General features: G+C 41.2%; 2 protein-coding genes, 1 long non-coding RNA gene and 1 pseudogene across 5 annotated transcripts in view; 2 read left to right on the top strand and 2 right to left on the bottom strand.

Annotated features, from left to right (window-relative positions):
- Positions 1-27,833, bottom strand: part of ntm (neurotrimin) — a 256,256-nt gene that overhangs the window by 34,078 nt on the left and 194,345 nt on the right. The gene's annotated exons all lie outside the window — the stretch shown is intronic.
- The window catches only part of opcml (opioid binding protein/cell adhesion molecule-like), a 172,838-nt gene that overhangs the window by 135,083 nt on the left and 9,922 nt on the right, over positions 1-27,833 (top strand). The window contains exon 4 of the mRNA XM_086056956.1: positions 22,791-22,928. Coding sequence (XP_085913082.1) covers positions 22,791-22,928 — 138 coding nt within the window. The remainder of the gene's footprint in view (positions 1-22,790; positions 22,929-27,833) is intronic.
- Positions 14,999-22,739, top strand: LOC147132824 (uncharacterized; annotated as a pseudogene).
- Positions 24,157-26,804, bottom strand: LOC147132823 (uncharacterized). The gene is made up of 4 exons (XR_015090288.1): positions 26,505-26,804; positions 25,947-26,091; positions 24,300-24,408; positions 24,157-24,224 (listed from the first exon to the last, which is right to left on the bottom strand). It is a non-coding gene; the product is annotated as an uncharacterized LOC147132823 (long non-coding RNA).

Here is a 27,833-nt window from a genome sequence, read left to right as displayed (position 1 = left end):
GATGGAATAATGTTTTCTGGAGTCCATTGAATAAGTAAATGAAGTAAATTCAGCATAAGGATTGATTTTGAGGTGGAGATATTAGAGTTGGAATAATCAGTCTACACCCCCCTGTTCAAAGGCTAGGTTTTCGGAATACAAAAAAAATGAGACCAAGATACAGTAAATCAAACCTCTTCCACAACTAACATGACTTATAACTTTTACAACTCAAGTGAGGAAAAAAAACAAAATTAAATCTTTCATAGAGGGGAAGTAAAAATAAACAACGGAGGCAAGGCAGTTGCATAACATGCCTGTGATTAATACCAAATAAATGACATGTTCTAGTACGCATTTACTGACTTTTTTTTTTTTTTTTTTTGCTGTCTCACAGAAGCTTGAAGGTTTTATGCAAACTCTTTCTGGTATTTGTACCTGTTTGCAATTCCGTCAACCTTGCCTAAGGCCCCAGTTTCAGATGAAGAAAAACAGCCCCAAATCAGGATGCTACCAGCACCGTGCTTTCCTGTCATTATGGTGTTCTTTTGATCATGAGCAGTGTTGTGTTTGTGCACACCATACCTTTTGGAATTATGGCCAAAAAGTTCAACCTTGGTTTCATGAGACACATTTTCCCAAATGTGTTTGGGAGACTTAAAGTGTGCGTGTTTTGTAAGCCAAGACTTCCATCTTGCCCATAACCTCGACACACACACATTTTCAAACCTTCGCCGCTCAGTGAGATATGGGCTTGACCAGGAAGTCTTTCCTTCATTGTTCGTGCTGGCCTCTTGGTAACTACTGCTCTTCTTGTCTATTCATTGGTTTTTGAGGGAATTCCCAGTGTTAGTCATATCACGGTTGTGCCATATTTTCTACACTTGATGATGGCTGTCATCACTGTGTTCCATGGTATATTCAATGCCTTGGAAATTATTTCGAACCCCTCTCCCGATTGACACCATTGAACAATGAGATTCCTCGGATGCTGTGGAAGCTCTGTAAAGACTATGGCTTGTATAGTTGTCAAATCAGGTTATTTTTTCATAGCCCTTAATCGCGAAAGAGTCTCAAAGGGCTTCACAATCCCACAGATGACAAATAGTAACGACATCCCCTAACCTAACACCCCCAACTTGTAACTTGTATGGTGTGACAACAAAAATGTCAGGAAAGGCCCACTAGAACAGCTTGATTTGGGGTTAATCAAAGGCACTTTAGATGGTGGCAGGTGTGTGCTGATTCAGAGCTTTGTCAATTTCAAAAACAGCTGCACCCCTACTTATAAAAGAGTGCGCACACGTATGCTACCACATTATCTCATTTATTTTTTTATTTTTTTACTTCCTCTAAAATACCTTTTTTCAGTTGAGCTGTACAGGTTATAGGTAACATTATAGGAGGAAAACTTTTATGCTTGGCTATTTTTTTTAATATCACCAGAGCTGGGCATCATCAAATAAAACAAAACGGGGCATGTCATTCCGTCTGTGGAACCGAAAGGTACACAACACTGTTTTATTTTTTCTTTATTTGGCTGCGTGTCGGGAGTGCGGCACCTGCGTGTGACGTACGTGGGTCTGAAATACAGACGAGAATTCATAGACAGACTAAAGCATAGGCAGAATGCCCAGCTCTGTATATTACAAACGCCTCACTTTTTGCTGTGTGGACTTTTTATAGCCACTATATATACATTCACTAGATGATGTATATTTCATTCTTCAACAAATGCCCAGGTCACTGGTGTGTTGTTTGATTAATTTAATCAAGTGTCAATTGCTTGTGTTGTCAGGTTTGCTGGAGCTAGAGGATCAATTACAGTTATGAAATTCTTGCAATTATTTTTAATGAAGTTGCCTATTAGGTGTAAAAAAAAAGTTAGCAAAGGTAAACAATGTCTGATTAATGGAGGCTTTAATTACACTGGTCAACAGCATTTTTTTTTTAAATCAGAGTGTCCCTAAACATATTTTTGACACTGATTTGAAAAAAAAAAAAAAATCCTTTACTTTTTTTCCCCTAGCGCATCAGGTTATTGAGATACGGGTTATTTTAATTTTGGTTTCTAAGTTTGACCTATAAAAGCTTGCACAATATGGATTTGACTATGCATTGTTATTTATAGCTTTGACCTTTCAGAAAAAAAGACACTTGTTGCTTAACCTAACCCTTAATTCATGACTATTACAAAATATATTACATATATTATTTTTACTATATGTGATTTTCTGACTTTGGAGGGTACATACTTACTAATGCTGTCAACTAATTACTCGCCATGTGGTCATTGATGAAGGCAATGTCTCTTACTGGTGAAATTTCTGGGGATGTGGCTAAAACCAAGGCCTGCCTACAGACAAATACTCTTTGCGTTTCGGTAGTGAGATGAAAAGTTGGGACAGGTTTTTTACATAAAAACGTCTAATTTGAAAAAAATCTACAAAATCAATGTAAATTTTTCACCATACATTTAATAGCAACCAAAACATTATATTAAAGTAAAATATTTTTTTAAATTGGCAAAAATCTTCTACATTTTATCGAATTGAAATTTAGTAGTTAGAGATTGGGACAGCCACCTCCCAATAGGAAGTGATATATGACTTTTTACATATTCATACATTCAGCTTAATAGTATCTCAATTAATGTCTTGTGATAAAATAGATCATAACATATTACTAAATATTCAATGTCTGAACACTTCATTGTTTTTTTAAAATTTGATTTACATTGTGGGACAGCAATTTCAACCAATTTGGTAGAATAGGTCATATAGATACATATATAGATATAGATATAGATCTGCGATTGGCTGGCAACCAGTTCAGGGTGTACCCCGCCTACTGCCTGAAGACAGCTGGGATAGGCTCCAGCACGCCCGCGACCCTTGTGAGGTTAAGCGGTTGGGATAATGGATGGATATAAATAGATAGATAAAGATATACTGTATATGTATTAGTATATATGTGTGTATATATATTAGTATATATGTGTGTGTGTATATAAGTATATATATTACTCCATAAGCTCTTAAATGAAATGTGCAATAGACACTATTTTGTTCTCCCTAAAGAAAAACGTAATGGCTTCGATGTCTTTTGAGCGCTGCCTAAAATCCGATACAAATATATATCTAAATCTGAGATCATTACAGGGCCACCATTTGCAACACTTGCACATTCAGTTTATTTTACATACTGTATTATGAAGGCATCTGCACACTTGATGAAGCTTGAATACAAAATGTATTCCCAGTTCACATCATGTTAGCTTTCATGTCACATGTGTAACCAGCATCTTCACGCCAGCTTTATCAGATGTCACAAGGGTGCCATGAGATGGTATGCATGAACGCGTCACTAGTGGATCGTTATTAATTATCATCAAGTAGAATTATCAGGCTGAAGCAACACAAGACAGCTAATTACACTCCCACTGTCATGCTGAATTGCTTGCAATATTTGCTTATTATGAATATTGTATACGATTTTAAAATATATTTTTATTGTTTTTTTTTGTTTTTTACAGTTTCTTCAATTTCCTGTTTTCTGAAAATAATTCATACACAATCAAATCATCGGCAATCAAAACTGTGCTCCACTGAGTGTATTAGCTGTATAATATGCTGGCAAACATGTGCAGAGATACATTGTGTAATGACTAACTTTGACACCAATATTAAGACAAGTAAATGTGAGAAATTTCAAATGTACAATACAATCAAGGTTACGGCAACGAAATAACGAAAACTAAAATTAAAATAACATTTTCGTTAACGAAATAAAATAAAAACGAAAATGTTTTGGGGAAAACGATAACTAACTAAAACGGCGTTGTCTGCTCACAAGACCAACAGAACGAACAATTATCGTAGCGAAAATACCATCCGTTTTCGTCTTTGTAAGCTTTTGTGATCATTTAAAATGTAAAACACAGCGCTACCGGTTTTACGACAGTTGTACAGCCGTACGGCACCTCGGCGTCTGAAGTGACGTAACGCGTTTACAATTAGGTCTGATGGGTATAAAACAAAACTAAAAATATTATTTTTGTAACCCTGCTAGTGTAAAGCACGCTGGCTCAGAATTGCATTTCGTAACGTTTGAGTTTATTCAGGACGTCTGTACTGTCATACTGCTGGTTGCCTGCAGTGCGTCAATGCATTCGTATGGCGGAAACAGGGGGGTGGGGGGGTGGTTGGGGGCAGCGTTCCTGTCCAAAACTTGGACCGGAAGGAAAACAAACTGGAACAATGGTTCCTACTTCCTAAACTAGTTGTAGAGCTCAGTCCACAACAATCATAATGGCGAAAGTTGGGAGAAAACGACCCATCTGGGATTATTTTGATTATGATTGTGTCTCGGACAAAAGCAAATGCATTGTCACGGAGACGGGTCTCGTGCGGCATATTGCTCAAGGGGAAAAACCTCTCACTCTCTCTCTCTCTGTCTCTCTCTCTCTCTCTCGCACACACACAAACACACACGCACACACATTTTCAATACGGAAGGACTTAAATTTGTTGACATATATTCTGATGTTACAAGTCTGCACTCTCCTGTTCAATTGCCAGGTTTTTATGTTATGTTTTATGTTGCTTGTTTCACCTGCATTTTCACTTTAGAAGCAGCATTAATGCACTGCACTTTTGTTGGCCTTATTGCACTTAGGTTTAAGTGGACTGTTATGTTTTATTTGTTGATGGTTATTCATACATTGTTAGTAAGTTAATACATTTGTCAAATGTTATCTTTATTTGAATAAACAACACTTGTTACTGTAAAAAAAGAAAAGACGCACTTGACAAATACATCAACTTCTAAAAAACTAAAACTAAAACTAATAAAAACTAACCTAAAACTAAGCATTTTCCCCAAAACTAAAACTAATAAAAACTAACAAATCTATTCTAAAAACTAATTAAAACTAACTGAATTAGAAATAAAAAGTCAAAACGAAATAAAAACTAAACTAAAATGAAAAATCCCAAACTAATAACCCTGAATACAATACAACTTTTTTTACTGGTATATAGCGCATCTCATAACAGCTACAGCTGTAACAAAGCACTTTCCATAACGATGACAAAATAGCAATAATATAGTATATAGCATATAATAAAGTGAAAGCAATATCAAAGTTACCTAGTTGGAATTGTAAGTTAGGGACTGGGTTGGACTCGCATTTGCTCTCATAACTCTATTGCTATATCATGTCATTCCACCACATACAATTGACATTAACATAAATCCATTATAGCTGCACCTCGGGTTGCTATCAGTGAGTCACAGGTGTGATTTGTATTCATCTAAATCAATATGTTCTGGCAGAAGTAATTGCAATGTAGGTAGAGACAATCAAAAATGTTATGAAAAAAATACACATTATTAAAGGTTGTCAAGAGCATTCTTTTTTGTTTTGTACCACTTGACCTCAGGTTGGTGGTCAAATGGAGCCTATCACAGGTGACCTTTGTCGAGAGGCAGGGTACAGACAGGGTATAGGCAAACAGCCATTCACACTCACAGTCACTTCTTTGGGCAATTCCGGGGCTTAAATTAACCTACGAATGCAAAGCCGGATCTTCAGACTGTGAGCGAGATGTGCTAACCTCTATCCAAACGTACTGCGGGCATATTTTTGTGATAAATGTTGGGGTTGCTAGTTTCTTGAATAAGTGAGTGCAGTTGTCCTGGTGGATATTACTAGATTCATTTTGGAAGCTGAAATTGAATATTTTATAGAATGTATTGTGATGTTGGTGTATTACAGGACAGGAATTGTTTGAGTGGTACTCAGTCCACTGCACCTTACCAGCCCGAGTCATGGCAGAACAATATCCTGTCACTACAATGTTACAAAGGTTGTTAATATTAAAACAATAAAAATCAGAATCAATATTTCATTACTAATTTAGTATTGTAAAAAAAATCACACTGATGAATGCTGGTATACAAAGTAAATCAGTTTCCATCACCGAAAGTGGTCAGATATCATGTTAAAAGGGTCTATTACTTCCCTTGGTCTGTTAAAATAGATCCACACCAACCGTTTTAGGCTGAAACCTTGCATGTCCAAAGTAGGAGTATAGGGCCAAGTCATCAGTCCAAATTGTGCCTGAACAGCAACTCTGCACAGCTCTGATAACATATACAGTATGCATGTGTGTCAGTGTTGATTCATAAGCTTGTCTCCCTCCACATGCCTGTGGGATTCAGGACAAATCCCAGTACTATCCCTTACTTATCGTCTTGTCCCTTAGCCCTAGATTTGCACGTTCACGAGAACCAAGAAATGTCCCAATTCTCTGTAAACTGTAGCGGCGTCGCCTTCGCCCCCCCCCCCCCCTTAGTATTGCATCATTGTAGGCATGCATCTCAATAGGGTCGTGTCCAATCTACCTATGTTAATATTTATTGTTATCATCTTCAAACTAGTTCGTACTTAGCCACACTAGCCAACTAAACTAACACTAGCCAACATAGTTCATTTTGTTGTGTAGAGAAACCGACTCTGACTATCACATTTACAGTTTCCTGTAATAAAACATAAGCCGTTTGGTGGCCTACTATTATTGATGACTCAGTGATATAAGTGTGTGTCTGTCCACTCGTGTGTCCCACATGTATGTGTATGTTTGTACAGTACTTGAACAGTATGTGTGCAGGTAGTGGTACATATTGATACATAGTCCTGCCGATGGCCCATTGCCCATATGTTTGCCTATCAAAAAATATTTTATGTTCTCATCTGGTGCATAAAGGATTCCTTGAGAACTTGCTGTACAAATGATCCTGATAGATGTAGAGGCTATTGTGGGATTTGACATATGGACTATTGTCCACCTGCAGTTGTCAGGCCATTTAAAAATGCAGGGTCACAGAGAAATCTATACCCACTCCTTGATAAACAATACCAATTGGACACAGATGAGCCATCTGGCCAGAACAGAACACCAAGCCAATGATGTTTTATGATAAAATGTTAATTGAAAAGTAATCAATTAACATGCCAAACATTAAATAATTGTTTTGATCACCAATATATAATAAAAAGACGATACACCAGCATTGCCAGCCTATGCAGAAAATGTCATGGTCTTCCACTTCTAGTAATACCATTCAAGTGTCTTTTGCATGTTGCATGATATATGAATGATGACCTGGGTAACCCCTTCTGCTAACGACACAATCATTCTGCGGCTCAAAGTGATGATGTTGTGGATCCACATTATGTTCCCAAACCTCGATTTTTTTTTTAAACCCTTTGTCTTCGCCTCCCCAAATAAGACTAGATTTAGGGTTAAGACCATTGGCGGTACTAGACAGTTTTACCTGGGGTGGCAGGAGATTCTGTTGTGAGGGCGGAGGTTAAATGGCTGGTTGGCCATGTTTTCACTAACAAGTTCATTTTATAATTTTTTTGATCAGGAAAACGAAAATAGTTGTCATTTTCTATTTTATCCATTCATTTGAGAGAAATGAGGAAATAAGTGACTCCATGAATAACGCCCCTTGTTAATGAGGAGAATGGCCGCGCCCCCTACTGTTCTATCCATGTTTGGTCGGAGTCACTGGAGGAACCGATTTGTAATTCTCCATTGGAAATCATTGTACTTTCATTGCTTATAACGTCCAAAAACGGTGATCAATTGGCACCAAAACTAAAGTGGACATCCCTACTAATGACCACTTTAACATATCAAGGATTAACCTCTCCGTGGCTGATTTATATGAGAATGAGGAAATGTGGAAGTGACCAGAGCTACATAGATTTATGCTGGGATGAGCGCACAGTGCTTCTTTGCTGATCACAGTTAGGACGGGTGAGGGATTTAACACCAGTCAAGATATTTACAGAGACTGAAGTGGGAATGAGTGGACTTGCACATTTATTTGGATGAGGAATGGCCACAGTTTTTCGAGCGACAACACGCCGTCCAAGTTGGAATGTAACAGCCAAAATGGTATGTTCCAATGCGGTCACACTCGGCTGTGAAGTCGGATGTGCGCGTTCAAGACACCCCCGGTGTTCGATGAGGTCTTATCTCACTCTGGCTTCGCTTCACTCTCGCGGCTGCAAGCGGTGTCTGACAACGCACGCGACTGCCTAGGAGGCAACCCCACGACATGAGGTCGCAGGCTCATGATAACCTCCACACACTGTGCGGACAGTAAGGAGCTAATGTTGTTGTGCTAACGCCTTTTGTTTTAACGGCCTGAAGCTAGTTGTTGCTATTAGCTGTACCGTTATTCTACTGTTAGCCGGGGAGTGAAGGGGTGATGGGGATATAAAGATCCATGCTTGCCTGATTGCTTGCCCGCTGCCAGTCGCCGTCTGCCTCCTGAGAGTTGACACAATAGTCCACAATAGTTGTGTGCGCATTCATGCTCTTGTCAGCTTAAGCCTGTGTAAGTGGAGAAGCGATCGCCACAGTATTTTTGATTTTGTGGTGGTGATCATGATGACATCACGTTTTATGTCAATAAATCCAAACTATTGTGCAGAACACTTTTATACTTTCACAGGTTGAAGTGGACAAGAGTTGTCATGTGCATTTGCATTTTGGTGGCGATCGGTCGCCGTTATAGACAACAGAACTGACAAAGCGAGAAATATTACCACGCTTGCCTTCATCCCGTGACGTAGACCGCTGAGACCGAAAAAATAACAAAAAGGGCTGGGGCAATTTGTCGTAAATCTAATCACAAAAAAAGCCCTTAAATCACTATAGAGTCTTTTGGAAGGAACATTTTAGTACTGATGTCATTTTTACATGCAAACCTTTTATATAAGTGCCAATGTTAAGCTCATCCAAGTGTCTCTTTAAGGTAAAGACAAACTATAAATGCAGACCATTAAGATGATAGTACATTCAACTTTGTACCAGCATTCCTGACTGTCATGGTCTGTTTTGTATTGATGTCTTACGACACTCTGTGTTCCAGCTGATTAGCTGTGGGGGCGTGTCCTTCGGCGCCGCACCTGTGTGGCATTAACAATCAAGGACTTTTAAAAGGACTGCGTTGAGGGCTCGGTGTGAGAGTATTCACCTTGCTTGCTTCCATCGAACTTCGTGTATAGTTTTCCAATCCGCGTAGTCTAATCTAGTGTGTATTTTGTCATTTTGATTGCGTGTTTTTCCCGAGTATTCTGGTATTTGTGTTTCGTTATCTCGTTCGTAGTTTGGTTTATTTCTATTTGGATTTTCCCTGTTCCCTCTGTGGCAGGTGATTTTGCGTTCGTTATTTCTCCTTGCCTTTTGCAAGCATTTTTGTTTTCCCCAAGTTTTGTCCAATCCGCCTGCGCTTTTTGTTGTACTTTGTCGGTAGTAAATTGTTTTATTTTGGTATTGTAAATAAATCTTGTTCAAACCTTCTCGCTGGTCTGCATTTGTGAGATCCAGTCCTTATCCGGGTTCTACGGAACCCAAGACTGCCAAGTTTATAAATGATGGTGCAACTTAAATTGAAGGCAATACTGTGGGCTTAACATTTTTAGCTGTAAATATTTTGTGTATTTGAAAATGGAACCAAAAACTACTGTATACAACAATGCCCACTTACACTATGAAATCGATGAAAGTATCTATAATTTCCAAAATAAATACTTGTAAACGAGTATTGTAAACACTTCTGCGGTATCAAGCGTTTTTTTAATGGAGAAGACACTGAAATCATATGAGTAAAATTAGGAAAAAGCACTGTGCTAAAGAAAACGAAAATAAACACTTTTGTTTTTTAACATTGTAGCATAATACAGTTTTATTGTAATGAACTGGTTTATGGATATGAATATTTTATTTATTGGTTGCCGTGGGGTGGAGAGATTGTGACAAACATGTAGTGTTCTGTTAGTACTTTTATTTACGAATTTGTAAATGCAACACACTGTTTGAGAGAGAAAGAGAGTGAGAGAGAGAGCATTAGCACTGTGTTTCAGCATGTCACTATGCCTTACAGTCGCTGTGCTTTGTTGTAAACAAACATGATTTTACTGTCTAACGTGTCCTGTGAACCTTAGAAGATGTTACAATGTATTGTTTTCAAAATATCGTTTATTATAGCCAGTCACAAACCTCGATGTAAGCTAGATAATGCTGCCACAGCACCCCTATGAACCCCAGTTGTCCAAAAAATACTGCTGCCAACTTAATTTCACATAAGTTGTCACACTTTGACAGACTATTTGAACACATTAAACAGGCTAGATCAGAGGTCGGGAAACCACGGCTCCCGAGCCGCATTCGGGTCTTTCATCCTTATGTTGCAGCTCTGCGTGACTTGGGAAAGTAAATAATAAGTGCCCGATTGAAGTGCATGTTATTTGTCTCAAAAACGTGCATCATGTCTTCTTAGTAAGTGAAAGTTTTTGGGCACTTTCATATGTGGTCCTAGATTGGATACCTATGGGATATTTTGTTTTTTGCAATGCGACCGCATATATATATATATATATATATATATATATATATATATATATATATATATATTAGTGCTGTCAAATTTACCACGTTAACGGGCAGTAATGAAATTTTGTAATTGATAACGTCAAAATATTTGACAAATTTAACGCATGCGCAGAATGATGGCCGATGCATAATCCCACTAAGAAGTGCACAGTGAGAAGCAGAGCGGACGCATGTCGCCCGCGGGAGTATAGAAGCATTTCGAAAAAAGAGGGCAGCTTTAAATCTCAGAAATGTGAATAAATTTCTTTGCCTCAGCGACTGAGGATGAGTAGAGAAGAGGGCTGTCTTGTTTAGTGTTAATGAAGTCAAGTTAAAGGAGGAACACACGATGTGCTGATACCACCTACAGCATAGCACAGTATAACAGCCAATCACGTTTGTGTGCACTTCAGGGACCACTCGGAAAACATAAACTCTAAGAATATTACAAGGACCATATATAAATGTGTACATTACACACACACATTTGCATACATTCTTATATATATATATATATATATATATATATATATATATATATATATATATATATATATATATATATATATATATATATATATATATATACACATACACACACACATACATATACATATACATACATACATACATACATAGCACGTCCGCCTCACAGTTCAGACGTCGTGGGTTCGATCCCTGTGTGGAGTTTGCATGTTCTCCCTATGCCTGCGTGGGTTTTCTCCAGGTACTCCGGTTTCCTCCCACATTCCAAAAACATGCACGGTATGTTGATTGATCACTCTAAATTGCCCCTAGGTATGATTGTGAGTGTGGTTGTTTGTCTCTGTGTGCCCTGCGATTGGGTGGCAACCAATTCAGAGTGTCCCCCTGCCTACTGCCCGAAGAGCACCCCCGTGACCCTTGTGAGGATAAGCAGTATATATATATATATATATATATATATATATATATATATATATATATATATATACTGCTATATATATATATATATATATATATATATACACACACGCTCGCACGCACACGCACCCCCCCACACCCACACACACACACACACGCACCCACACACCCCCACACACACACACACACACACACACACACACACACACATCGGGTCACGTGCAGCGTGGGATTGGTTCCCGCTCAGTGACGGTGTCTGTGTGTGTCCCCTGCGACTGGCTGGCGACCAGTTCGGCCATTGTCAGCTGGGATAGGCTCTAGCACCTCCCCGCGACCCTGTACAGGATAAGCGGTGTGTGAGATGATGATAGGATGCAACCATTTCTTCTTAATAGAAGGGGGATTCAGAGTGGGAGTAAATGTGTACTTTTTATACACTCTATGGAGATAATATAAGGAACATTTCTAATCAAGTTTTGAATTTAGTATTGCTAGATTCATTGGCAACAGGGGTGGAACCTCTGGCGGCAAGGCATTGGGTGATGGTGGCAGCTGCCACCCCTTGCCATCCTGGAAACCGGCCGATGGTTAGTCAACCCAAACGAACGGAATATGAGTTAAGCAGCAAATCCACCCGTTTTTAGCGATCTCAGGATGCAGCCATTTTGTCACTTCTGTCGATTGAAAATTACATCACAGTTGCTTAGGGCTCAGGTAACAACCAATTGTGGCTCAGCTTCAGAAAACAGGTGAGCTGTGATTGGTCGATTGTGATAGGGCCTGCTCTTAGTGCTGGGTCATCCTCTAACAGCTACACACATCACTAGACAACTCTTTATTTTTTTTTACGCTAATTATTTACAGGGATGATTGGTACTGGATAGGCACTCCCACCACACTCATTCTGTCTGATTTCATTTCCAGTAGATGTTTATCTATCTGCAATGAAGGGAGTAGGCTATATAGTAGGCACAGCAAAACTGTTCTGGTATGATAAGTCATACAAATCCACCATACAGCATGACTCACCTGTTGAATGGAGCTGGTTTAAAAAAAAAACTTAAAATGACAGCAATTGATTGCATTAAAATTTCAAGAAAAAACAAGGCAACACAGTATCAGTCAAAAGTTGAATGAAATGAGAAGTGGCTGACTAGTAGAGTATTGTAATATGATCAAATCCAACAAATTGTTGCAGTAAAACAGTATCTTATTGGATAAAATAAAAATAAGGGCAATGGTTCTTTCAGAGATTGTTGTTCTAGAAGTCTTCATTTGGATAGGCTTTCTTAGACAATAGGTGGCCTTCACAGTCACCTATTCTGTTCAGCATCTAGGATACCATGGAAACAGGGGAGAAATACTTATAGTAACCTAGCAACAAAATTACACCCATCTTAAGGAAAAAAAAACAAGTTGTGGTGCAATGTTGATATCAGCTGTCCATTTTCTGACATCATTGTGGGATCAGAAGACAAATGAATATAAAGTAGCTCAGTTCATTTCCCTAGTAATATTTGGCGTTTTGGCCATGAATCATACAGTGTTGCAGCACCCCCAGAGACACATCATGCAAATTTGTCAGCAATTTGTGAAATGTAAACATGGGTTACATCTGTTACCAGACAGTGCTCCTTGGAGATACTTATTCTAGTTGTATGATGTTTAAACATGAACCCAAGTGGGCAAAAAAATGTGTGTTTTATTAAAATGAATTGCACTGCAATTGGCTGGCAACCAATACAGGGTGTCCCCCGCCTACTGCCCGAAGACAGCTGGGATAGGCTCCAGCACGCCCCGCGACCCTTGTGAGGATAAGCGGTATAGATAATGGATGGATGGATGGATTAAAATGAATGTATTCCATTATTTATGAGTCGACAATGTACAATATACAGTTTGTAATGAGACAAAATCAAAGTAAAAAACTAGGGCTGATTTTATTCTTTTATAGGTGGTTTGAAATGTGATGCAGCGGAGAAGAGTCTGGCTTGTGTACACAATAATCCCTCGCCACTTCGCGGTTCGAATTTCGCAGCCACACTGCATCGCGGATTTTCCAAAAATATTCATCAAAAATAAAAATTAAAAATACAGCCATATTGCAGAAAGACGCATTGTTTCAAAGAGATGAGTTGCCTCTGAGTCTTTGTACATACCCGCGGGCACTCATAAAAGGTGTGTGATTGGTTTCCAGCGTGTGATCGACCAATGAGAACACCAGTGGGTTTATCCCGTGAACTGATTGGCGGCGCATCATCACAGCCTCTAGTCTCGTCCATGCTAACAAACAAACAGCACTTTTGAACAATGTTTTGTTTGGAAACTCATAACGTTATTCAAATGTGCCCTTGGGCTCGTCAGACTCAAGCCGGATAAGCGGATAGTAAACAGCTGTGTTCACAACTTGTGAGCAGAGCACGCTCAGACATTATTTCGCAATAATAATGATTGCAAAATAATGGAATGGTATTTTAGGGGTAGAACAAAAGACATCCATTTCCGGGTTGCAGCTTTAAGTGTACGGCAGCTCTGGCATGAGCATGAATGAGTGAAATCAGCACGTGAAATCAAACGGTACCACGTTTTGATTCCAAAGCATGTCTTTCTAAGTTGTGCATGAGTGAAAGAGCTGGCAATTTTCCATGGTAATACTTGAATGCAGCAGTGCAAGCACACCACCATAATGATATCATCAACTCACACAGGTTTTCTTCACACACTAATATTCTTTGAAGCAAGTGGGACTCGCCCTGCCTGAGAGTCTTCACACAAATCTTACATTATTCTATTAATATTAATATTGGGACTGAAGTTCTCATGCTGGACCACCTAAAGAACATCAATGGACCCCTACTGGATGACCTTCAGTTTGCCTTCCAAGCAAAGAAGTGGGTGGATGATGCAGTTAATTTGGGGCTGCACGTCATCCTAGGAAACCTTAACGGCGCAGGGACCAACATGAGGATCCTGTTTGTGGACCTCAGCACTATGCTCAAAACCATCATCCCGGAACTCCTCTCCTCCAAGCTCTTCCAGCTCAGCGTGTGTCCTGCTATCTGCCAGTTGATCTCCAGCTTCCTGACAGGCAGGACACAGCAAGTGAGGCTGGGGGAGACATATTCAACAAACACCATCAGCACCGGGGCCCCCCAGGATTAGTGTTCTCTTTCTTTCCCCTCTACACGAACGACTGCACATCAATGCACCCAGCTGTCCAATTCCTGAAGTTTGCAAATGACACTACAGTCATCAGCCTCATCAAAAACGCTCTGTGTAGCTACAGGAAGTGGCACAGCTGGCGTTCTGGTGCAGCCAACACAATCTTGAGCTGAACATGCTCAAGACTGTAAAAATGATCGTGAACTTCAGGAAAAATACTTCACCACATCTGCCCCTTACATTGTCCAACTGCCCTGATGTCAATTTTACATGCAAACCTATTATATAAGTGCCAATGTTAAGCTCATCCAAGTGTCTCTTTAAACAGTTGACTCAAACTCCATAGTGGCACTTTGCAAATGTTTGCCAATTTTGCACACCTAAAAGGGTGTTTTACCGCATAGATCATTGTAGCTTCAGCTCTCAACATACTTGACTGTCATTGATCAAGTATTCCACAGTGCTAGACACTTTAAAGTGCTCAAGGACTTTCTGCATACAGTAATTGCACATGGCAATTGCACCCTAACGTTTGAAAAAAATTGAAAAAAATGTAAATAAATTCCTGGGATTGGATGGCTGGACCGTGAAAAGACAAATAAATGTCAGTGAATTAGTTACTGCTACTGGTCACTTAAAATGATGTAAAGATTACCTGCTAGGGGTGGGCGATACTGGAAATGTTGGTATCGATCCGATACGAAGTAAATACAGGGCAGTATCGGACGATACCGATACTTTTTGCTTGGAAATGTCATGATCCCCTTGAGTTTATACTATCATGTATAAAATAGTTATTTTATTTTTTTTATTAAATAACTCCAATGCAAACTTTAACAGTATAAAAAAATAAAATACTTCTACTACAACAACTGTTTCAGAACCAAAGTCAAGAGAGTCAAACCAAAAAAAGCAGCAATGTAACAAAAATACAAATATAACAATGACAACTATAATACCTTCCATTACATAATATTTTGAAAATAAAGTCAGAAAGTGCAAATAGTGTAAACAATACAATGTAAAATCTTTTAACGTTATAAAATATAAATTTCTTCTACTACAAACAACTATTGTTGATTTTTTTTGGGCTGAAAAGCTTCTGCCAGAGTAAATTGTCTCTGTGTCCACGGGGTGTTCTGGCTTGGGGAGTGGGGCTATTGACAGACTATGGACATTGACAGACTGCTCACACAGTGAGATTAATGAAAGGATATATATTTTTAGATTATTATTAATTTATTTTTTAATTAGCGTTTTATTTGTGTTTTTTTATTTTATAAAATATTAAGATTGGAATAATTGTGGTTGTCTTAGGAAGATCTCAACTTCATATTATTTAGTTTGTCATTTTATTTGAATATACAATGTTTTGTGCTGTGTTGGGACAGGAGGATTGTGCTCTGTGAGAGAAATATTCAGGCCCACCCATTAGCCACATTTTGGCTCCCCCACTGCTTAGAACCCAGGACCCATGACTGTGAGGCAATTATGTTAACCACACCCCTCGCTCCCAAATGGGTAAAATGCATGAATTCAGTTCGCTACCAAATTGGGTGACTGATTCAAATTACATATAAGTACAATGACAAACATACTAGTCCTTGATTGTTAAATGTTTGACTGTAGCTACATATGATGCGGCTGGACCTGGTGGAATTCTCGGGGGTCCCTGATTTAACGGTCAATGCTAAGCAAGGACATTATGGACAAAAATATCATATGTACAATAATGGTGGGTGGATCAATCCAAATATTGATAGTATCGATGCCGTCTCAGTATCAATATCAATATTGGATCGATACGACTGTGATGAGGTCGATACTGTAGTTCCACTTTTGTATGCACTGATGCGGTTTGGTCAAGCAGGCGACGGCCAGGTTCCCGGTCTCGCCGCTTCTGTCTCAGAGCTGAATAGGCACACTTAGCTCACTTAGAGCAAGTTACAATTGGTGAGGTGAAGATTCCCTGGGACTCATCATCAGTGATGTTGACTAGCGTTATCGGGGATATCAGACCCCCCTCAGGCTAAGTGACCCGACCTGGGTGATCACCCTGTATCCCAGCAGCGTTTGCCCAAGGTTCTGCCCTCTTAATCCAAAGCCATCTTGTGGCTTTCTCTACGGCTTCAGTTGCGGATCTGACAGCCTTCCGCTTTGCCTCCCCGACAAGTCCTAGATGGGTGAACACTGTGCAAAGTGACCGCCCTGCAAATCCCCAACAGCCAACCTGTAGAGGCTCACAGATTGTCTTCCAGCCTTGCCTCTTGCACTCTTCCACCAGCTCCTGGTACTTGGCATGCTTCCTCTCAATGGCCTCCCATGCGTTACTCCAATGGCATAGTCAGTTCCAGCATAATCAGCTGCTTGGTGGAATCTGAAACAATGACAATGTCTGGGCACAACATGGTTGATGTAATCCTGGAAGGGAACTTCAGTTGCCTTCCCAAGTCCACTTCCAGTGGCCAGTCTTTGTCAGAGGTGAGGAGGCCGGACTTTTCCTTTGGTGGTATACTGGGCTTCTCTCCAGCTCTGTGGAATGCAATGGTCTGTGGCTTGCAGTGGCCTTTGCTGGTGTTGTTGGTAGTGGCAATGCTGTCAGCAACAGTCCTAAGCACCTGGTCGTGACGCCAGCGATCATGCCCGTCTCCAAGGGCTTTTGGGCAGCTGCCGATTATGTGTTCCAGGGAGTCCCGTCCTGTGCAGTGCGGGCAGGATGGTGTCTTTGTTTTTCCCCAGAAATTGAGATTTGCTGGACTTGGAAGGACATCGTACACAGCCTGGACTAAGAATCTGATTTGATGGAAGTCTGCTTTCCAGTTGTTGGACCAGGTGATTTTCCTTTGCAGAATGTTCTCCCATTTAGTCCATGCTCCTCGCTGCCCCATACCCACCATCCTGCTGGCTCGTGCTTCCTCCACGCCTGCCCGCACTTCCTCCTGGATCAGGTGGCGACGCTCCTTGCCCTGGGCCTTGCCAACTTTGGTTGACGGAAAGTTGCCAATGCCTGCACACACTGTTGCTATGAACCCCACCAGTGTTTTCTGCTTCAGCCGTGACTCAGCCACATCTATGGCTTTGCCTGTGTCCCATTTCCTGCCTGTTTACACTTGGATACCAGCTGATGCCACCTTTGGATCTCTGGATTCTCTGTATTGTAATGCTTCCTGTGTTCTAGACACCATGAACTCTTCAGTGAGGCCACTGATTGGGAGCTGCAGTTGTTACTGGTGCCATAGAGAGCTGCTTAGGCTGCGTGGTAGACTGAGCCATCTCCGCAGGTAGCTGCTGATCTTTCTTTCCATGCCCTCAACTGTTGTTATAGGTACTGTGTACACTTGGCAGAGGCCTCAGGATCCGAGGCAGGATGGAATGCTGGTAAATCCAGGCCTTGAACCTCCCTGGAAGACCCAACTTGTCAACCTGGCTGAACCAGTCCTCAAGTTCTTTGCTAGCTCTCTGGATGGAGGCAGAGTCTTTGAGGCTGCAGTGAAAGTACTTCCTGAGGCTCTTGCTTTTCTGTGATGGATGGAATGGTGGCTCCAGCCAATGAGAAGCAGAACCTGCCCCCAAGGTTGGTCAGCGGGATAAAGCGTCCGCATTGGTGTGAGAGGCCCCACTCTTGTGCACGATCTCACAGTTGTAGGGGTCCAACTCCAAAGCCCAGCGACTACGTCGCCCTGTGGTATCGTTCTCTATGGGTAATCGCCTTAGCCCCACCAGCGGCCGATGATCTGTCTCAATGGTGAACGGGAGAAGGCCCAGGTAGTGCCTAAAATTGCATACTGCCCATACAATCACACACAACTCCCGGTCATACGTAGACCATCTCCGTTCCGCCTTCGTTAGCACCCGGCTCGCATAGACGACCACTCTCTCCATGCTGCCCGCTCCCTGTGCTAACACTGCCCCTACAGCAAACAGGGATGCGTCTGTGTACAACCTGAAAGGCTGGGCAAAGTCCAGGTGGCACACAATGGGCTCAGAACAGAGGGCGGCCCACAAAAATTCAAACGCTCCTTGGCATTCCGCTGTCCACTGAAATGACACCTCCTTCTCTGTGAGGCTGAGAGGGGCGGTCCGCTTGGCAAAGTCCTTCACGAATCTCCTCGCTCTCTTGGGGACCAGCCTCTGGAAGCCTCTCCTGAAGTCGCTGCGGTTGACCTGCAGCCATACTCTCCGCAGTCAGAGCGACAGGCGCATCGCTGTCCTCCACGCACCCCTGGGTCCTGCAGACGCTCTTGTAGAAAGGGTGAGCCACTCCGGCCACTCACTCCCATGCCGGCGCGTTCTCAGCTCCCTGACTTCCGTCTGTAGGTTGTCCATTTTCCTGGTGAGCCTCTCCACCACACGGATGAGACCCTCTGTGCCGTCAGTCATGCCATCCCCATCTGGGGCCCGCGGCGACCCAAGCGTAGCCACCACAGTAGGATGTGGGGGGGGGGGGTGAGGGCCCACCAAGCGGGCAGGTCTTCAGTGGATACCTGGCACGCTCACAGCGGCTGGCAATGGTCATTGCCTCCTTGATGTCTGTCGCCCCCTGCTCGTGGCACTTGGCATGGAGAGCAGGATCAAGGCCCGCCAGGAAACACAGAAAGTTCTCCCCCTCTATCGCAGCCTTGTCATAACTAGGAAACGCCTGTGCCACAAGTCTGGAGATGTCAGCAGCATATACCTCCAAACTCTCATCCACCTTGCGAGGACGTGCCGAAATGCACGTCTGAAAATACAACAGAAATTGCATCTGTCTAAATGCCTCAAGCAGCTTCTCTTTCATGCGCTCATAGTCACATTGTACATTCGCGGGGGGAAAGCAGCCGCATCCAGCCTGGTGGGGAGAATATTGACAAGTCTTTCTGTAGCTCGCACCTCACGCTCCTACTGTCTGCGCGCTTGCGGCTTCAAACTGCTTAATTCATGTAGCGAACAGCTTCTGACCATCACCACCAAACGGCAATGGCAGCTCCACTTTAACCACTCATAGAACCATTCCACACCGAAGGGTATTGGGAAACCCCGTCTTCCACGTCCGACGCATTCTCCATTTTCCCCCGGGAAAATATCTCCTTCGTCGTGCCCAAAAAACAAAAAAAAGTTGAAATTGTTCCAAAAGATTAAAGTACGAAGCAAAAAAAAATAAACCTCCAGTTACCGCTGCCACCAATGTAGCGTCCGAGTTTAGGGGCTTCCGAAAATCTCGTCAACAATAATAGGAACTTTTAGATTGTTTGGGAGCGTTGCCCATTTATTGCTTTTCACAGCACAACACTGTCTTTTCTGTCGCCTGCCTCTGACGTCACAACAAAACAGGCACAACAAACAGAGAATAGAGTACATGAACCATTCTTAATCCTACATGAGTTAAACAGCAAAATGCACCCACTTATAGCCATCTCAGAGGCGGCCATTTTTGTCACTTGTGTCAACTGAAATGACATCCCAGATGCTCATAACTCAGATAACGACCAATCATGGCTCAGCTTCAGAAAAAAGGTGAAAAAACGGGTGGATTAACTCTCATTCCACAAACCAATATTAGAATGCCTTGTCTCAAGTAGTGGGACTGCATAGAACGTATTCTGGCAAAAAATATGTTTGGGTTGACTTCCACTTTAACGCGGCTTAATGTTAGAAAAAACACCACCAAAATTCATGTGAATGTCACTACATATGCCGACATCAACCTTGGGCGTGGGTTTTGCAAATTAGGGTGCCGCAGGCACACGCTGTTGTACAAACAAAATGGGCTGGTACACACGTGTCATGAATCCAACAGCGACTTTGTTTATATGCTCAATTTATGAGTGCAAACATGCCTATGCATTTATCAGAAAATGCATATAATTAAGTGAGCATATTTGTTAAATTTTTGTATAGTAGTTTCTGAACAGTGGGCTACATGAGAAAATAATTTGTTTGAATAAATCCAGAAATGAAAATGAGTGAGGGGAAATTGTTTTGTTACTGTTGTATTGTTTCTGGGGGGAAAACATACATACATATTTTGATAATAAATTAGATAAATTAAATCTGTCCAGGGTTTTAACTACTTAATAATAAAAAGGAAATGTCACAAAAACACTGAAAAGTCATGAAAATGAATTTAGATTTACCAATTCAATCATGTGTCTACCGTAATTACTGAAAAGTCTCAGAATTGGCGATACTGGTCCTGTATTAACTTACTTACACACAATGGATGAATTCCACTGATGGATGAATGTAGGCTTATTAAATAACTAATAAACTTAAGCATGTTTTTTTCTGGAGACATATTTTTTAATGCATCTGTTACTCCGATACAACTTTTCATAGACCACAGGTTAGTAGAAGTCCATTTTTAACCCTTAGATGCATAAGTGGGTCAAAAATGACCCGGTGAGGTTGTTTTCTTTAAATATATTCGTAATGAAAAATTGTTAGGATTTCATGTTCCAGGTATTCCTCAAAAAACATGTTTTTGATATAATGCAGCCATTCACATTTTTAACGTACCTTTTATATCTTTTAAGAAATTACAGTTTTTGTATTACTACCCCAAGCTTCCATAAGTGGGTCAAAAATGACCCGCATGCATTTTCTATGGAATCCAATGGGAACCATTGATTTTTATCAACTTTGGCTGGCAGAAATAAATGAACTGTGAACCACACAGACTATACAAAAAGTTTCACCCTTCAGGAAGATCGTTTCACACAGCAAGAGCTGACATGTGAAAGAAAGTATTATCTTCATATAATATTGTGTGTCTTTCATGATTGTTGTTATTTCTCAAAATTACCCTACATTATAACTAGCTAACGCGAACTAAGATCGCTAACATTAGTATATGCATTGTGTTAACGTTAGTGTGTGTGCGTGTCATTCATGATTGCTGTGTAAGAGTATGTTTTTGTTTATCAACATATTAGCCTACTTCATAACTAGTGTATATGTAAAAATATTTTCTGTCCGTGCTGGGAAAGCAGGTGGTGCTGATGTATCATAACTAGAGTTAGCCAACATTACTATATGCAGTGTGTCTTTGTGTGTGTGAGTATTTATTAATATAGCTACATATTGATCTATTGGACACATTACTTTTTTGTTTCCTCATCCAATGTATCATGGCTGGTAGATGCAGAGCTGAAATTGTCCTACAGATGCTGGATGATGGAGGCCAGTAACGGGGTTGGACTCTTGAGTCTGAAGTTTCTGATGATGAGGGCCCAGACTATTGTCCAGGTGGAAGTGGAAATACAACTCAACAGAATCAATCTGATTGTCCTCTGAAGAAGAAAGGGTCCAAAATCATGTCCAACAAAATGAGTCGGAAGGGCTTCGACTGGAGCGAGTTACCTTCCACCCAGTGCAGAACACAGAACCACAACACCTTCAGAAGTGAGTCAGGGCCTGCACAAGGCCTTAGCACCACTGCCTCACTAAAAGATGCATGGGAGTTCTTTATCACTGATGATATAATACAAGAGGTGATGAAGTGCACAAACTTGGAAGGATGTAGAGTAGCAACAGCTAGAGGAAAAGAATGGAAAAATGACCTTGGAAAAAGTGGAAAAAAGATGAATTCATGACCTTCATTGGATTGACCCTGCTTGCACAAAGTGAGAAGAAATGGTATGTATCAGTCCATAAGCTATTTGGGAGTTCTCTACATATTCCCATGTACAAGGCCTCTATGGCTATTGAAAGATTTGCAGACATTCACCAAACCTTGCGCTTGGATGATCAGAGGACCAGAGCCTTCTGACTGGAAACAGACCATATGGCAGCCTTCCGCAATGCATGGGACCTATTCCTGGTCAACTGCAAAAAGCTATTCATCCCCAGTGATTGTGTCACTGTGGATGGCCAGCTTGTGCCATTCAGGGGTCGGTGCAAGTTTCTACAGTACATGCCAAGCAAGCCTACCAAGTATGGCCTAAAGATCCTCTGGGTTTGAGATGCAATAGATGGTATAGTTTACATGGGGAAAGAACCAGGGGAAGAAGTTCAGAAGAATCTGGGGGAAAACATCAGTTGTGCAGTAGATTTGGAAACGCAGGTTGCAACATCAAAAATGTTTGAAAGGGAAAAAATGAAGATATTTCAAACATGAAGTCATTGTTGTGTGGTCCTGAATATAATACTAAATACTATACAAGTGATTATTTTTAACCAAAATGACAAAAATGGCATAAAAACAATGATTCTATTATGGGTCATTTTTGACCCACTTATGGAAGCGTGTAGGGTCCAGTCACTCGTGCATCTAAGGGTTAATGCTAATCCTTTTTTCTTTCCCTCTTACAGGCAGTCATACATTTGTAACAGAAGGAGAGCATCTGGAGCTTGCTGCAATCACCAAAGATCAGTCCGGATCATATGAGTGCATTGCTTCAAATGACATTTCCACCCCCGATGTTAGGACAGTACAAGTAGCAGTCAACTGTAAGTGTTATACAATCACTTTATCCAACAACAATTAGGGTGGTGGGTGGTAGTGACATAAAAAAGGTGCATGAATTCTCTATGCCTTACAGATTGCCTCATATTGTGGATGATGACAGAGTATTAGATTATTTACAGATAGGTTTGTTGTTCTTTAACTAATGTATACAGTGGGGCAAAAAAGTATTTTGTTTTACAAAGATGACATACAAAGAAACAAACCACTTCCAAAGATGAGAGAGGCCTGAAATTTTCATCATAGGTATACCACATCTATGAGAGAGAAAACGAGGGGAAAAAAATACAGAAAATCACATTGTCTTGTTTTTAATGGATTTATTTGAAAATTATGGTGGATAATACGTATTTGGTTAACTACAAACAAGCAAGATTTTAAGATCTCACAGGCTTGGAACTTATTCTGTAAGAGGCTCTTCTGTCCTCCATACCTGTATCAATGGCACCTGTTTGAACCAGTTATCAGTATAAAAGACACCTAGCCACAACCTCAAACAGTCACACTCTAAACTCCACTACAGCCAAAACAAGAGAGCTGTCAAAGGACACCAGAAAGAAAATTATAGACCTGCACTAGGCTGGGAAGACTGAATCTGCAATAGGTAAGCAGCTTGGTGTAAAGAAATCAACTGTGGAAGCAATTATTTGAAAATGGAAAATGGACATACAAGACCACTGCTAAGTGTCCGCCACGCTGGCGCACCACTGTTCTATTTTTAGCACCACCAATTCTCGTGACTCGTGACATCACAAACGCGGCAACACACACGGCGCAAATCACACGAACTACGAAATAAAACACCTATTTTCTAAACAGCTAGGTAATATTTCACATAAACAGAGTACCTACTTTGTCTCAATCAACAAACACCAAAGAACGATATCAGGGAAAGGAAATGTCCAAGGAAAAGGAAGTGCCACCTTTCAGGAGACAGAAGAAACGCACCAAAGCGGAACTAAACTTTGATTCCCCCCAGTCCTTCTGACATCGCCACCCCCAATTGTTTGTCAGGATAATTGTCCGTCCTCAGGAAGACTGTCAGGTGTGCTGTCATCTTCTTCGCTCAACCGAGGAAGAGGAATCAAACGGATGACCGGACAGATCTAGATTCTCTCCTGTACCTTAACAGCAGCCGTACATACTCAACCATCTGGAGCAGGGAAGGTCTCTTGTCACGGTATCCACCGGCCAGGATGGTCTCGGGTAACAGGGATCTACAACTAGGACCACCTGACCGACACAGAGCTCCTTGGAGTCGGACTGCCACTTCGGACGAGCTTGCAGACCGGAAAGGTTACTGTTGGACGAAGGATGACCAGAAGTTATCGGCAAGTACCTGGCTGTGTCCCCACCGATGTCGCCCAAGAAGGTATCCACTGTCGTAGATGGCTTGTGGAAGCGACGAATCTTGGCGTCCCATGAGCAGCATCTTTGGCGTTATGGGGTCAGGATCGGCGATGTCTGCTGAGACATAACCAAGTGGCTTGGCATTCAGGATGCCTTCCACTTCGATGAGTAAGGTGCGTGAACTGGCTCCGGGATGACTTGCTCTTTCAAGACGACTCTCAGGGAAGCCTTAATTGACTTCACTTCCCTCTCCCATGTACCCCAGAAGTGCGGAGCAGCCGGGGGATTGAATCGGAACTGAATCTTCTGCTCTGCTAGTTAGGCTTGAAGTTGAGAGCTCATTGCTTGGAAGGCCTCTCTGAGTTCGCGACTAGCACCAGTAAAGTTTGTGCCATTATCACACAGAATCCCGAATGGATTCCCTTGACAGGCTATAAAGCGGCGAAGGCAGACCAGGAAGGCATCAGAGTCGAAGCTTTCGAGGAGGTCTAAGTGGAGGCACCTTGTAGTCATGCATTTGAATGGAATGCCCCATCTCTTTCTTGACGACGACTTATCCTCATGAGAAATGGGCCAAAACAATCAACACTGAGTCAGTATTATGTTTTGAAATTTGCTGGGACATTGATATAGTATCGGGGTTTAGTATTTGTGAAGACCTCATTGCATCACATTGACATCAAGAACTGACGATCTGTGTTCATCAGCCACCACCATAGACAAAAAATATAATTTTGCCAATTTAGAAATGTTCATTTAGGTTATTTCACATATTTTACATATGCATATATAGGGTAGGCGAAGGGAAAAAAAGTAGACGGTCAGGACAGGACAAATGGCACCCTATCCCTAAACCAGACCGTGCTACTGGTGTGTGGATAAGTTGCTGCAAATGTTTATTTCATTTCCGAAAATTATTGATTGCGCCAGTGTTATTGTTTGTCTTTTAGTAATGTGTCTAGGTCTGCAGTTACTAGTTACCGATTAAAAATGTGCACGAGGTAAGAGTGCCACAATTCTTGTTAGATTTGTTGGAAATGAAGCTGATGTTAACAAAATGTGAAATAGTCCCTCGATGGGGATCTTTATTCACGAAATCTTACTTCAGCCCATTATCAAACTATAGGGTCAGCTTTCTGCTGCAGCTCTAGAATACTAGTGTTCCCTTGTGTTCTGAATGTGTAGCTACAGAACCAAGCATTTGCATATCGCTGCACGCATTTATGACTCCTGAATGGAAAAAATTGTAGCAAAAGTCACATATTATCAGGAGACCCAGTGTTTACAGATCACCTACATACAGATCTCTACACATTTAACCATGTGTTTGCGCATAAAAATCAATTTTTTTTCAATTTTCAATCAATTTGTGACTTCAGTTATGCATTTGTAGATTCTCAACATCAAATCAAATCAAATTTTATTTATACAGCACTTTTCACACACAAGATGCAACTCAAAGTGCTTTACATTAAAAACATCAAAATACAGCATAAAAAGAGAACCCGCTCCCACCTTCCCTCGCAGTATACACAAACACAGACAACCACAAGCACACTTGCACTCACTCACACACGCATACACAAAGGCACACACATAACCTTAAAAAGAGACATGGCAGGGCACAGAGAAACCATATGAGGAAAGAGTACCCAAAGGGAGCTCGTCCACGCTGAGATGACAGCCCATGGCCACGGGTAGCACCACCACCTCAAAGACCCCCGGGCCACGACAACCGGGGCAGCCCCTAAGCATGGCGCAGGGAGGGCAGCCACACCTCCCAGCGCAGAGGCCCCCCTTGAGGAAACAATGGAGGTAAAACCTAGATGAAGCTAAAGGAAAATGACAACAAAGCTAAAAAGACAAAGCAATAAAAGAAGCTAAGAACTATAAAACAATAAGATTGGATATAAATAGTAAGAGTCTAAGAACAATTATTTAAAGGCCAAACTAAAAAGGTATGTCTTAAGCTTCCCCTTAAAAATATCAACAGTCTCTGCAGACCTGACGTCCTCTGGTAGGCTATTCCAAAGTTGAGGACCAAAATGGCTGAATCCAGCCTCGCCATGCGCTTTGGTCCTCACCCTAGGAATAATTAAAAGGCCGGCGCCAGAGGACCTCAGGATCCGCGTGGGTTGGTATGGTAAAAGCAAGTCAGATAAATAAGATGGCCCAAGACCATTAAGACATTTATAAACTAACAAAAGTACCTTAAAATCGATCCTGAAACACACGGGGAGCCAATGCAGCGATTTTAAAACTGGTGTAATCTGCTCCCACCCTCTGGTTCTCGTCAGCACCCAAGCGGCTGAATTCTGCAGTAGTTAAAGGGAAGAAATATTCTTTTTGGGGAGACCAGAGAGCAGGACGTTACAAAAATCGAAACGACATGATATAAAAGCATGCAGCAGCGCCTCCGTGTTCGCCTGAAAGAGAAACGGGCGGACTCCGGCAATATTCTTAAGATGATAAAAAACGATCTTGGTTACATTTTTGATATGAGTAATAAAACTGAGCTCAGTCAAAAATAACGCCCAGGTTCTTTATACATTGTGAGGGTTTAAAATCTAGTAATTTTGGTAAAAGTCTTTCTCTCTGGCCTTCAGGGCCGATAACTAAAACCTCGGTTTTGTCCTGATTGAGCTGTAGGAAATTCTCTGCCATCCATGACTTAATATCTAAAATACAATTTAAAAGGGTATCAATAGGTCCTGTATAATCAGGAGACACGCTAATGTACAGCTCTGTGTCATCAGCATAACTGTGAAAGCTGATGCTGTGTCTTCTGATGACATCCCCAAGGGGTAACATATAGAGATTAAAAAGTATGGGACCTAAAATTGAACCTTGGGGAACCCCACATTTAATTTCATGGGTTTTGGAGGAACAAGTATCCATGCTTACGAAGAAACTTCTGTCTGTGAGATAGGAGTAAAACCAGTTAAAAGCAGTACCGGAGATGCCCACCAGTTATTTAAAAAAAAAAAAAGGGTTTAATAAAATTTGGTGATCTATTTGGTATCGAAAATGGCGCTTAAATCCAGTAACACCAAGACTGTGAGTTTTTTCATGTCTGCAGTATACCTTATATTATTTAAAATCCTTAAAAGGGCTGTGTCTGTACTGTGGTTCATCCTAAAACCAGATTGATACTTCTCCAAAATTTTGTTTGTATTTAAAAAATAATTTAACTGGAGAAAGACTAGTTTTTTGAAAATCTTACTTAAAAATGGTAAATTGGATACTGGTCTGTAATTGTTAAAACGCTGGGGTCCAGATTGCTCTTCTTGAGAAGGGGCTTCACCACCGCCGTTTTAAAGGCGGCTGGGAAGACACCTGTCTGAAGAGAGAAATTCGCTATATTTAAAATCTGTTCCTCAAAAAATCCATAAAATGTCTTTAAAAGAGATGTGGGAATTGGATCAAGAAGGCGGGTTGTTGGATTTACTTGGGAGAAAACTTGACCAAGTGTCCTTGCATCAACCAGGGCAAAACTTTCCTCAGGTAAAAATGACTGTCCAGGTGTATTAAAATGTATG

Source organism: Filicampus tigris, chromosome 17 (genome assembly GCF_054856515.1).
Source record: "Filicampus tigris isolate MCC_2025a chromosome 17, RoL_Ftig_1.0, whole genome shotgun sequence".
NCBI lineage: Eukaryota > Metazoa > Chordata > Actinopteri > Syngnathiformes > Syngnathidae > Filicampus > Filicampus tigris.
The sequence above is the reverse complement of the archived record's forward strand: the minus strand, read 5'-3'. Positions and strand labels throughout refer to the sequence as shown.